This window comes from Erpetoichthys calabaricus, chromosome 8, assembly GCF_900747795.2.
Source record: "Erpetoichthys calabaricus chromosome 8, fErpCal1.3, whole genome shotgun sequence".
NCBI classification, from domain to species: domain Eukaryota; kingdom Metazoa; phylum Chordata; class Cladistia; order Polypteriformes; family Polypteridae; genus Erpetoichthys; species Erpetoichthys calabaricus.
Window position 1 is genome coordinate 62,775,077 of NC_041401.2, and position 12,505 is coordinate 62,787,581.

The 12,505-nt window shown below is 38.8% G+C and overlaps 2 protein-coding genes across 2 annotated transcripts in view; both read left to right on the plus strand.

The window, feature by feature from the left end:
- Positions 1 to 10,513, plus strand: part of LOC114656536 (multidrug and toxin extrusion protein 1-like) — a 90,915-nt gene extending 80,402 nt beyond the window's left edge. The window contains exons 9-11 of the mRNA XM_028808179.2: positions 7,992 to 8,105; positions 9,587 to 9,654; positions 9,923 to 10,513. Of these exons, the coding sequence (XP_028664012.2) occupies positions 7,992 to 8,105; positions 9,587 to 9,654; positions 9,923 to 10,066 (326 nt within the window). The 3' untranslated portion in view covers positions 10,067 to 10,513. The remainder of the gene's footprint in view (positions 1 to 7,991; positions 8,106 to 9,586; positions 9,655 to 9,922) is intronic.
- LOC114655548 (multidrug and toxin extrusion protein 1-like) overlaps positions 1 to 12,505 on the plus strand; it is a 276,585-nt gene that overhangs the window by 246,347 nt on the left and 17,733 nt on the right. The gene's annotated exons all lie outside the window — the stretch shown is intronic.

Here is a 12,505-nt window from a genome sequence, read left to right on the forward strand (position 1 = left end):
AAATGTCACACCGACGATTGGCAAGCCAGCTCCTGACAAAGCGCACAGAGGCTTTCTATTTCTGAACGATATATTGGATCCAGATGAGCTGTTGATCCACACAATTGTACATTCAAGTGACATTAAGTTAAAGAAATGCCATTTCCATAAATTTGAACTGAGAAAATTGGGTGATTTCAAGCAAAAAGGCTTGGGCTAATTTATCTGCAGTTTTTCCCAGAGAATAGAGCGTAAGCTGGATAAATATTAGGGGGAGCAGAAAAATCCAGGAGAAGAAATATAAGAAAAAATAACAGGCAGAAAAGAACATAGAGCCAGCAGACCAAGACAGGGACTGTGGGACGATCTCAAAACATATCAAAAATGATGGAAGGAGTCAGCGACTAAGGGTATAGCATAAAGTTTATGAGAGTTAAGGTATAGGCGATGTGTGAATTTGAACTGAACATGCTGGTAATTTTTAATTTTGGAGGTTGCAGAGATAGTATTGAGGGTAACTTCCCAAGAGATGGGAGGGCACTCCGCTGGAAAAGAAATGAAGTTAAAGGAATACTCCACCCAAAAATGACATTTTATAGGATATTTTGTTTGTGTAGCTTTAAATGGTGGACAAGAAAAAAAAATTCATGTCATGTATTTGTTGAGGAAGGATGTAACATTGTTTCTGATAGAATGAAACAAGGGGGCTCCGCCCCCTGCTCACTTCGCTCGCCTACCCCCGGCATTTTGAACCCGTGCCCGCTGGGCAGCCACGTGTGAGGATGAAGCACGTTTAATATGGAGCATTTGCCCGTGTCACTCTGGGGCCCCCCACTGTTAATACGGAGCTCCGTCCGTACTATTATGAGGTGCATTGTAGACTACTGTGGACCCCGTAGTGTTTCCCGTTTCAGTTTGTATCTCGGACAGTCGAGCTTTTGTTTTTGAAGCTTTTGAATTCCGGTCTTCATTATCTGTAACCTGCTTTGGCCCCCTCGTTTAACCTGTTTATGACGTTTTACTTTGCTTTCTATTCTGTCTTTCATTTCTGATCTCGCTTTATTCTGCTCTTGTTTCAATGACACCTGGTCCATGGTGAATATATTCTCCCTCCGTGAGAACCCTAACTACAAAGAGGACTATTTCATTTATGTTAGGTAGAATGCCCAAAGGGGACTGGGCGGTCTCGTGGCCTGGAACCCCTACAGATTTTATTTTTTTCTCCAGCTTTCTGGAGTTTTTTTTTTGTTTTTTCTGTCCACCCTGGCCATCGGACCTTACTCCTTATTATGTTAACTAAGGTTGTCTTATTTTAATTTCTTTTTTGTCTTTTATTCTTTTTTTTTTTTCTTCATTATGTAAAGCACTTTGAGCTACTTTTTGTATGAAAATGTGCTATATAAATAAATGTTGTTGTTGTTGTTGTTTTTCAAGTAATAATTTTCATTTGTTTGCGATACTGTGATGTTTATCGTACTGTTAATAATGCATCACTGTAATGTGATTCACCTATGCTATATAGTTTGGACATGTGAGGATGACGAATGTTTAATACGGAGCGTTCGCCCGTGTCACTCTGAGTCTCCCCACTGTTACTACGAAGCTCTTTCCGAACTATTATGTGGTGCATTGTGGAGCACTGCGGACTCTGTAGTGTTTCCCGTTTCACTTCATATCTCGTTTAGTCGAGCTTTTTCTTTTTGGAGCAGTGCCTGTCTGGTTTGCGGCATTTCAGACGCATTAATTATATCCAGGCAGGCGCGTGTTTGTATCTCGGTCACTCGAGCTGTGTCGTGTTGAATCCGTGCCTGCTTTGCCTACGCCGTTTGAGACGCGTGTTGTAGGCGTCCACGTTCATTAGATCTGTCCACGCGGGCTCGGTGTCGAAGCTGTGTTAGTTGTTGAGCTATTTGGTTTTGGAGCCGAGACAGTTTTGCTTCCGCGGTTTCAGACGCGTGTCCGTACCATCTCGGGTTTGATGTATGAACCTTTGTGGACTCCGTAGTGTGTCTCGTTTCACTCTGGGGCGGGGTGTTGACTCCTCTTGTTTTACTATGTCTCCTCCTGCGCCTTCACCACGCATTAGTGCCACTCACAATATGGCGGCGACGCCTGTGCCTTCCGTATTATGTCGGTTTTTACCATGCTGTGTAGGCGCCTTTGCCTTTTGTACTTTACCACGCCTGCACGTTCCGGGTCCACCTCCGCTGTGTGGTGTGGACGTTTAACTGTCGTTGTTTCTGCGTTTATATTCTGTATCTCGGTATGCATGTGTTTCGTGCCTAGTTTTTTTTGAAGCTGTTGCATTCCAGTTTTCATCATCTGTAACCCGCTCTCCATGTGTTCGTCCCCGTTCTTTAATCCCTTTATAAAGTTTTACTTTGTTTCCTACTCTGTGTTTTATTTCTGACCTCGCTTTATCCTGCTTGCGGCATGTCAGACGGTTCGTAGTCTCTCTCGTTTTACTCTGGGGAGGGGGGCTTTGTTCTGTAACCTGCTCTCCATGTGTTTGTCCCTGTTCTTTAACCTCTTTATGACGTTTTACTTTGTTTCCTACTCTGACAGTTTGTAGTCTCTCCCGTTTTGCTCTGGTGCAGCGGGTTTTGGGCTTTGTGTGGCGCCTGCGCACGTGCGTAGTCTCTCCCGTTTCACTCTGGGGGGGGGGGGCTTTGTGTGGCACTTGCGCACTATGTCTTTTGCGTCCACGGGCAGGTCCCTGCGTCCATATCCGGTTTACCGTTCTCGTTTAGTAATATGGATGTGCTTTTGAATTAAAGACAGGACTCTTGACCAATGAATGAGGGGGAGAGACAGGTCTTTAATTCAAAAGCACAACTCAGTGCAAGGGGGCTTTTTGTTTGTGGACGACTTTCATTTTCCTTATCTTTTTATTGCTTGTTTAAAAATGTTTTACCAAAAAATATGTGTTCTGCACATTGTGAGCATATGGCTGGATGAACTGATGTGTGGATTATGCAGCATAAGTAATGTGAGATTTTTAATGCCTATTTTTGACATTAAGATTATTCAGAGGTGGACACCATTTTATTAGAAACTTTATTATGTCCTTTCTTCATAAAAACAAGAATAAAAATACTTTTCAGCTGCTACTGCAATCTATATCGGGTAAGTAGCATATAAAAAATATAATTTTTTGGTGGAGTATTCTTTTAAGTATTGCTTTACAGTTGGGGGACATGGTGGCGCAGTGGTAGCCCTGCTACCTCGCAGTAAGGAGACCTGGGTTCGTTTCCTGGGTGCTCCCTGCGTGGAGTTTGCATGTTCTCCCCGTGTCTGCGTGGGTTTCCTCCCACAGTCCAAACACATGCAAGTTAGGTGCATTGGTGATCCTAAATTGTGCTTGATGTGTGTGTGTGTGCCCTGCGGTGGGCTGGCTCCAGCAGACCCCCATGACCCTGTGTTAGGATATAGCGGGTTGGAAAATGACTGACTGACTATTGCTTTACAACTTAAACCAGAAGCCGCTTGAATTAGACTAAGCCTATTTCATTCTTCATTCCTCCTTTTTATGAAGTTTTCTGGACCCACCTCTGAAGTTTTTTGTCTTCATATCTACTCATATCTACTTAGAAAGACCTTCTTATGCCTTTATTGTCATGCAGATGTGGGGGCTGTTTGGGAAATTCTAGAATCCTCAATGGCCTGAGTGCTAGCACAATGGTTCACAAGCTTGATTTGCCAGGCTCTTTGCGGTCTCATAGTCACTCCTGGAAATATGCATGTTTATTTAATCTTGTTTTTGGAAAAAGCACACCTTGCATTTTCTGTGTAATCATTAAGTTGGTAATGCTCATTGTTGTAGTAATTAATAGATAATTAAGATAAGAGAAAAACTTACTTCCTGTGTCTTTACAGTACGTGCAATCTTTATACTTAATTTTTGCATGTATCAGAAGGAACCAAGAAAGACTTGTGCCAGCTTCTTTAAGGTGTAGCTTAGTTGACAAGTATAGTCCAGAATGGACTTGAGGATTTCTCAAAAGCAAAATGTTTATTTCGATAACTGGTTTGTTTGTTCTGGGAATCAGCATTTGTGGACACACATTAACCAAGGCGTGAATTGCCAAAAGTTAGAAAATTGTTATGAAAACGCACGTCTGGAAATGAGCTGTGCACACATGCAAAGTTTGCAGCTCGGGTCTGTGTGTGTGACAATTAAGAAATCCTTGCTTGGGACAATTAAAGAAATTAAGTGTCTGTGATTTATTTTACCCCTTCACAGGCAGCAAGACTATTGACAAGGATGATTTTGGTCTATATAACGTTCCTAAATGCACATTAGAACTGGTGTTTGTATAATTTTTCTATAGTGCACTGCAATTGTACTGCTTGGATTGAAATAAAAAAACGAGAAAAAATGTTAAAGGGACCAGTAGATGAACTAACCAACAATTTTCTGCAAAAGAATTGGCCAAAGACAAAACTGAAGATGAATATTCATTAAACAAAACCCAAAATGTGATCTGAGAACGTAGTCAAAAGGAATGCTAAATAATAAAGCCAATGGACACCAAAATACTGCTAAAAACTGCAAAACACTCTTTGTTGCTATTCTGAAACATGAACATCTGAAACTTGTGATTGTGGCCTTGTATGCCATCTTGATGTCACATGACAACAATGGACATGGCAATCATAAAACAATTTAACCCAAATTGGCATTGTGCCAAGAATTCAAATATTTTAATGAACTGAAAATGACAACTGTTAGAGAGTGGAGGAATGACACAGCCCAGAGAAGCAAAAAGTTGACATGCCAGCCGGAGCTCTACCCCTGCAGTCAGCTTAGTCCAGCAGTAGCCTGGGCTTTATATGTTCTGACCAGAAGGGAAGAAGTCAGTTGTCCTTATTAGGCATCTTTTCAGGCACCCCTTCTCGTCCTGGGGTGGTACGACATACCCCTGATGAACAAGGAAGGTGCTATTCCAATGTGCACATGTGACATATCAAATTATGAACTGGATTCCACTTATTCAGAAACCTCTAAAAGAAAGAAATCTATACAGAAATATGTGGCATATTATTACATTCTATAAAGTTAATATTAATGACAGCAGTGAATCTGTAATTTAACTGTTTTTAGAGATTTTAATTAGCAGGGCACACTCTAAGAATTCAGTTTTTTAATTATAGCAAGCGAGTTAAATGCTTACTAAAACATTCCTTTCCCACAAATGGTCAAAGTAAAGTACTACGAAAAGATGTACTTAGCTTGTTTAAATGCTGATAGTTTACACTCTTCAATGATTGTAGGTGAAAAAACTTGGTGTTTTGACTGTCTTTTCTTTAGCACAGCATTTCATTCTTTATCCATTGGCAATATCTATCTCAATATCAGGTTGTTTTCTGTTTTATAGTTTTTAGTCTTTTCTCATGGTGTTGCAATTCCTACCAAACAAATCACAAAAAGGGGAACAGACCCCCCCAAAAAATAAAATAGGCCTTACCCCAGGCAGCTTAGCCCCAAACTCAAATCGCACACTTCTGGCCTGTACAGGGCAATAAATGGGGATAAGGTTTTTAAATATGAAATTTTCTTCAGTCCACAAAAATGTCCACAATAAGGATAAAACCATGACACTTCTGGTCCCAAAGGATAACAAAAACAAATGTCCTTAATAATGTTTCAATAATTTAAAGAAGAAAGAAATAACAAAAAAGAGAAAGATAGGGAAAGTAAAAGGGCAAAAAAACTAAACCAACCAAATCCAACTCAGAATCTATTAAATCGTACCTTGTAGTGAATGCATTGAAAGGCAGAAAAGCCCAAGAACACAAGAAGCACACCCCAAAAGCAGGATTCAACGACCACAACACAATGCTGAAGTTCCAGCTTATTCTTAAATGCTAACTGAGGGCCAGTACCCCAGCTGCATCATTAGGAGGCCCTGGTAAAAATAATCAATAAGTACAATACCAATGAAAATCATAATATTACACAAAGAAAAAATTAAATCAACATCACAATATAAAAATATTTAAAAAATAACAAAAATAATAAAAATACAGTATAACTAAATAAACTTAAGCCATTTCAGTAACCCTGATCGAAACATAACAGGTCAAAGCAATCAATTAGAAAACAGCATTTTTTGTTACGGGAAATAATGTTCAGTTTATTATCTCCAGCTTGTTTAAAGTCCACCGGTGTTGCTAGAAATTCTAACAATCTGCAGCCTGTTAGAATTCCATACATTTTTATAGGTATGCCCATACCTACTAGAATTTCAGTTATTTATATGCCTTATTCTAAACACATTAGCCAGCTTTCAGTTAACATTTTCTAATTTATAACAGGCCAAGTACTTGAAAAATACAGTAAATATATAAAACTATACTTACAGATCACATTGACATATTATGTAATCTTATGAATTCAACTTTTGTCCTGAAGATGTTTGACCACAGATGTCCACAGGGAAACCACTGGAAAATTCCTTTTTGTTGTTGAGAGGGTATGTTGTTGTGAGGTTGTTTGGTGCATGCAGGCCACTCTTAAATATCTTCTACCAGCTTCTACCAGTTGTAGTGGTCAGTATAGTTTTCAATGCAGTAGTATGCTAGGGAAATGGCATTAGTGTAGATAATGCCAACAGACTAAATAAACTGATTGAAAAGGCTGGTTCAATCTTGGGAGTCAGCAGGCCCGGTTCTGCCGGTTGTACAAAGCGTGCATGCACAAAGGTGGCCAAACATAGAGGGCGGCTGCCCTCAACAAAACGCAGGCTCGGCACGGGGCTCGTCTTTTCCCGTCGAATGTCAGTAACTTGCTTCAAAGAAAAACGGGCAAGTCACAACACATGAATTGTGGCAGCTAAAGTACGTAGCACATCAATCAAAGGTTTTTGTAGTGTTCAGTGTTTGTTTCTACAATCTTTGTTATTGTTAAAAGCGCAAGTTTAAATATCATTTGGAAGTCGTTTTACCTGTAAATTGGAGGGTAAAGTATATTAAAGTATTACATATCTAGTTCAGGTGTGATGTGAAGAAATAGATTTTTTCTAAATTTTGTATTTGCGAGAATATGAGGTCTTTTTCAACAAAATGAAGTCTATAATCGACACTCACTTTGTATTCGGAATTTTACTGATGAATTAATTAAACTTGTCGCCGATTCGTTAAATGCGTAAGTCGAGTTTTCTTCTACCTACGAAGAAATTTTCTTAAATTTTTTTTGACATTAAGGAAATTGCAAAAATTTTTAATTTTAAATACACTGATTTAGAAAACGAGAGAAGGTATTATAGGGTGAGGGGGCGGCTGAAATTAAATAGCACGATGGTGGCTTCACCTCTAGAACCGGGCCTGGGAGTCCGGCTGGACTCACTTGAGGAAGTGGTGGAACAGAGGTTACTCACAAACCTACTTACTATCTTGGGGAGTGACATTCAAACCCTGTGTGAGGTCTTGACTAAAGAGAGTAGCCCTTCAGTTACAGACTGAGACTGCATTGCTCCAAGAGGCACTACGTGAGGTCGATTCTACCCTCAGCCATCAGGCTCTATAATGAGTTATCCCTCTGCCACAGAGGTATTGTTCCCTGATTGCTGAATGGTACTGAGTGAGTCTAGCAAAAATGTTAACAGAGAGTGATGTTATGCACAATATACTGTGCCAATGACTGGCATCCCATACTGTACAATTGTAACTGATAAGTATGTGCAGTTCCAATTACCCTTAGTAATTACCTACAATTTGTTAATTAACTTATAGATTATTATATTGTATTTATACCTTAGGGATTAATACATTTTCTTCTATCTATCTGTCTATCTCTCTCTCTCTCTCTCTCTCTCTCTGTCTGTCTGTCTCTGTCTCTAAACTCCAGTTAATATATAACAAATATGCAATAATATGTAAATCCCTATCCTTAATATCAGAAGATCTAAATACAGGTATATTAAAAGTTTTTTCAGAGCTTTTTTATACCTAGGCATCTTGTTCTCTGGAATCACATGTTAAATATTATTGGTTATTGTTGTCCTTTACAGGTTGGTCTCAGGAATGCCTACAGGAATGGGGGAGCTTCATACGTTTAGCCATTCCCAGTATGCTGATGCTGTGTATCGAGTGGTGGACATTTGAGATTGGCAGCTTTCTTTCAGGTGATGCAAAAAAATGTCAACACATTTGGGTTGAAGATCCTTGATTTTTCTGTTCTGTACCCCAGCTGCATCATTAGGAGGCCCTGGCAAAAATAATCAATAAGTACAATACCAATGAAAATCATAACATTACACAAAGAAAAAAATAAATCAACATCACAATATAAAAATGATATTTAAAAAATAACAAAAAGAATAAAAATATAACTAAATAAACTTAAGCCAGTTTTGAAATATCTAAGCAGTTATGTATGCTAAGCATACTGTAGTGTTGTCCTCTCTGTAAATTTTATAAGGAGGATTGTGCATTATATTAACATGCCATGGTCTGATATCCATGTCTCATGTCTAATTCTATAGACCTACTGTATCATAACTACCCAGACAATATTGCCCTTAGAATAAAACTGATCAGTGCTTTATTGAACAGATCAGTTTAGAGGACAGCAGGGTGATGTGGCACACTACAATGAGCTGCAAATCCCATTCTGAATGTGGTCCCAATCTCTCCCTATACAGAACCATAAAAACCTGTCTTAGCAATGTTTTGATGGACATCATGGATGGGACTCCATAATAAAGATTAATAAGCCGTAATAAATCAGTTGCCAGACAAGCAGATGGCAGTAGAGTTATCTGATAGTTCTATTTTCAATAGGCAACTCTTCCAGAACGGAAACCAGGAACCACAGGGTGGAGATCTAGCGAGGGGACCTCAGGATTTTTTATGGATTTTGCAGCTAACCCAGAAGTGTCTTTTGGGAATGCAGATGTCACACTGGAAGTACTTCTGGGTCTAGTTTTAAAGGAGTTTACATGGCCTCTCCCAGAGGAGTCTGGAGATGGGAGTGTTGAATCAACAAGGGCTTACTTGGCTTTTTGGATTGAGAAGAATGAAAAGGCCAGTGTTAGAAAGAGAAGGTAGGAGGTGAGAATAGAGTGTCAGACATGTTGGAGTTAGGTGCTAATTAGGGCCACCTTCTTCTGTATAGTGAACCTCAAGGGGGTTAGACTTTATTGCTTTTCTATGTAAAACCACATTCTTTTGATGTTCTCCAGATTATCATTTATTTTTCTGGGATCAATCTTTTGTTTGGAAAGTGATCCCATGTTGTGGTTATTCTGGTATGGGTGTTTACTCACAGGCACCTCTGTCTTTAGATAGTAATCAGACTCTTTGGGGACACAGGCTGCTATTGTTACAGTAAAATTGAGTATGGAAAAACTCATCATCTGCCAGTTCATATCCCTGTTTAAACAGATCTGTCCCAAACCCTTCTTGAACCTTGCCAAGCTAGTATCATAATGGTCTGAGTCCACCCAAGCCTTGTAGCTAAACATTCCTATGTCCCGTGTTCTAATTGGCCTAACGTGAGGCCAGAAAACCAGTTCACTAATGTAGTTTTTAAAATAACGCTAGGGGCATTCTGCTAAATCTGCCTTTGTGATTATAACTGACATTGACCTTTCTTCCTCTGCAGGTTTGATTAGCAAAGTTGCACTTGGGAGTCAGTCCATACTCTACGAATTGTCCACTATCGCCTTCATGGTAAGCAAAAGATCTAGCACTCAGATACTGTGAATTTGCAATAATGGCAATGTGTGTGTCTAGTTCACCATGCTGATTATGTGCACAATCAAATGATGCATACTACTAAGTAAATTATATTTCTGCCCCTGTTATGGTTCTTTTTATTCTTTTATGAGAATTCACAGAATTCAAGTAGGTAACATGAATCCATTTAAACCATAGAAGTGTTGTCCATTATGATATACATATGGCCTTGGCTGCAATCTTTTACGTCCTTGTTTTTCAGTTCCCACTTGGCTATGGGGTTGCAGTGAATGTGCGAGTTGGCAATGCTCTGGGGGCAGGAAACACTGAGCAGGCTAAGAAATCATGCAAAGTTGCTATGATGTGCACAGGCAAGTACAAAAAGGGTATATCCAACAAGCACTGAATCATTTGCTGGTGATTGGTTGGAAAATTAGTTCTAAGATGGACTTGAAAGCTAACTATCCTTCAGTAGTGATAAGCAAAATGATTTCACAGCAAATATTTGAGTTTCGCTTTGCAAAAAAATAAAAAAGAGTGAAGTAAATGCGGTTTCATGACCATTGAATTTTATTTCTGTAGCACCTACATTTCATTTCATCTGTAGGCTTTCTCTCCATGTGCAAAAGAATGGGGACTGGTACAGAGCCTAGAAAGAGTGGGATGGCACTTATCTGCAAGCACTTCAAAGTTGCTTCTATAATCAACTAGCCTGGATATGTGGCTGTCACTGAGTTTCCCAAATGATCCTGGATTGGTTCATCTTACTAAATTGGGGAAAGTAAGCACATATAGTGTTGCCCCTAACTCCAAATGAGCACTGCTAGTAGGAACCTACAGCACGAATAATCAGTCTGTCCATGTATGAGGTAGAAGGAGCTGCAAGAAAGGAGCTATTGAGGATCAGGAAGGGGTTGGAGGAGACAGCTGTTTCGGCCAAGAAAAACCCTTACGGGGTAATATTTCTTAGTTTCAACACCCAAGAAAACTTAATTGTAGTGAGGTTTGCATTTTATAATTGCAAAATCACATAGAAAATTAATTTTTAGGGATAATTTTGAAAAGCTATATGTGAAACAAAGGTCACTCATCTCTAATCATCACTACATCATCTAAGCATACAGAGAGAGATAGAGCTCAAACACTTAAACAGCAGAACTCTGCTTACACTTAATGGTCTGGGCATGTGGCTGCTGGTAAAGGATCCTGTCTTGAATTGGCTCACAGAGTTGAAATAAGTGAGTGCAAATGGCATTGTCTTTGTCTCCACATGAGTCATGTGAAGTGAATCCAGAGGCGTGAATGTACAGATGTTCAGACACAGCCGAAAAAAGGTAATTGGAGCTGCAGGGAAGGAGCTATGGAGGATTGGAGTGGCAGCAGTAGCTGGACAGTTGTGTTTTACAATATTTTAAGCTTTGAGCACCATATCAGCAAACTGTCAGCCAAATAATACCATAACAGAGGCTCACAAAATAAAGATTTATAAACATATTATTTTGTCATACAGTACAGCCACCAAAGGACAGTATTCAAAGATATCTCAACATCAAAATCCAATATTCAACACTGACAGAAGACTGGTAAATGAATATTCATAAATTTCCAGATTTTGTTCAGTGGGCAAAGTGCTTAATTATATTGAACCTAAGTAATTAATGTTATTCATACTATTGATGGCAACTACTCCAAGATGTACAAGTTCCTGCACACTATAACCTGTGTTACAAGAATTGACCAATGCATCTCTTGAAAGGCCTTCAAGCCTAAAGGAATGACTAATCAGTGCAGACTGCACATTGCAGGATTGAAAGGCACAAAGAAAATTTCACATACTTCAGAAAGAATTATTTTTTATACAAGAAACTGCACTGAACACATCATTGAAAAGTGATAAAAATTGATTATGATGACTAAGCATAAATGTTTTAATAATATGTAAAGTTATCAAGGTGACTTTACTATTTATTTAAATCTTTGTACAATATTGCCATCTCCTGGAAGATTGAGCAGATCAATGCTCCACTTGCCCTTAATGCAAAGATGTCACTGCTGTGTGTATTTGGATCCTTCAGTGCCTTAATAAGGGAGACACAGAATGACATTGATCTCTTTACGTCTAGGAGTCCTAGCAATTCTGGTGATGTCAGTGGTTCTAGCTCTGAAGAACAAGATTGCTTACATCTTCACGACTGACCCGTATGTGATAAATTATCTTGGTTTTTTGTTTTATTTTTATCAGAAATATTTCTTAATTTGATTTCAGTAAGTGCTCCTCAGCATGTCACCTAAGCAGCAGAGCCTCCCTACTTTGTCCGAAATAACTCCACTGCCAGTAATCAAGGGCATGCGTTATTCTGCTCATGTAATAAGTACTTTTTTTCTCATCTTTACAGAGAAATCATTGATCTGGTCTCATCAATCGTTGTTATTTTTGGCCCTTGTCATTTGTGTGATGCCTTTCAGGTAAGTCATACATAATCTGGTGCATCTAATCTTTAAATTGATTAACCAGTTGTGATCATATTTGACACTTGCTTTACATGTTTGTAACACTAAGTGTCTCGCAAGAATTTATATTTTACAATTTCTGTTCTTTTCCCTAAAGTTCCCTTTAGAAAAAATGTGAATGAAATCTGTAGAAAACAAAATTCTGCTTAAAAAATGTTTAAACTGTTTAAACTTCTTTTTGAGTATTTGTTTATTGTTCCCTGCCATTTTCAGAATGGCATCATTGTAATGTTTAAAGAACAAGGAAAAAGGTTGTTCTGTATTTTTGAAATGTTAGGCCTTAAAAAAGAGTCTTCCAACTAAATGTGGCTTGGAATAAAAATACCTATAGAGC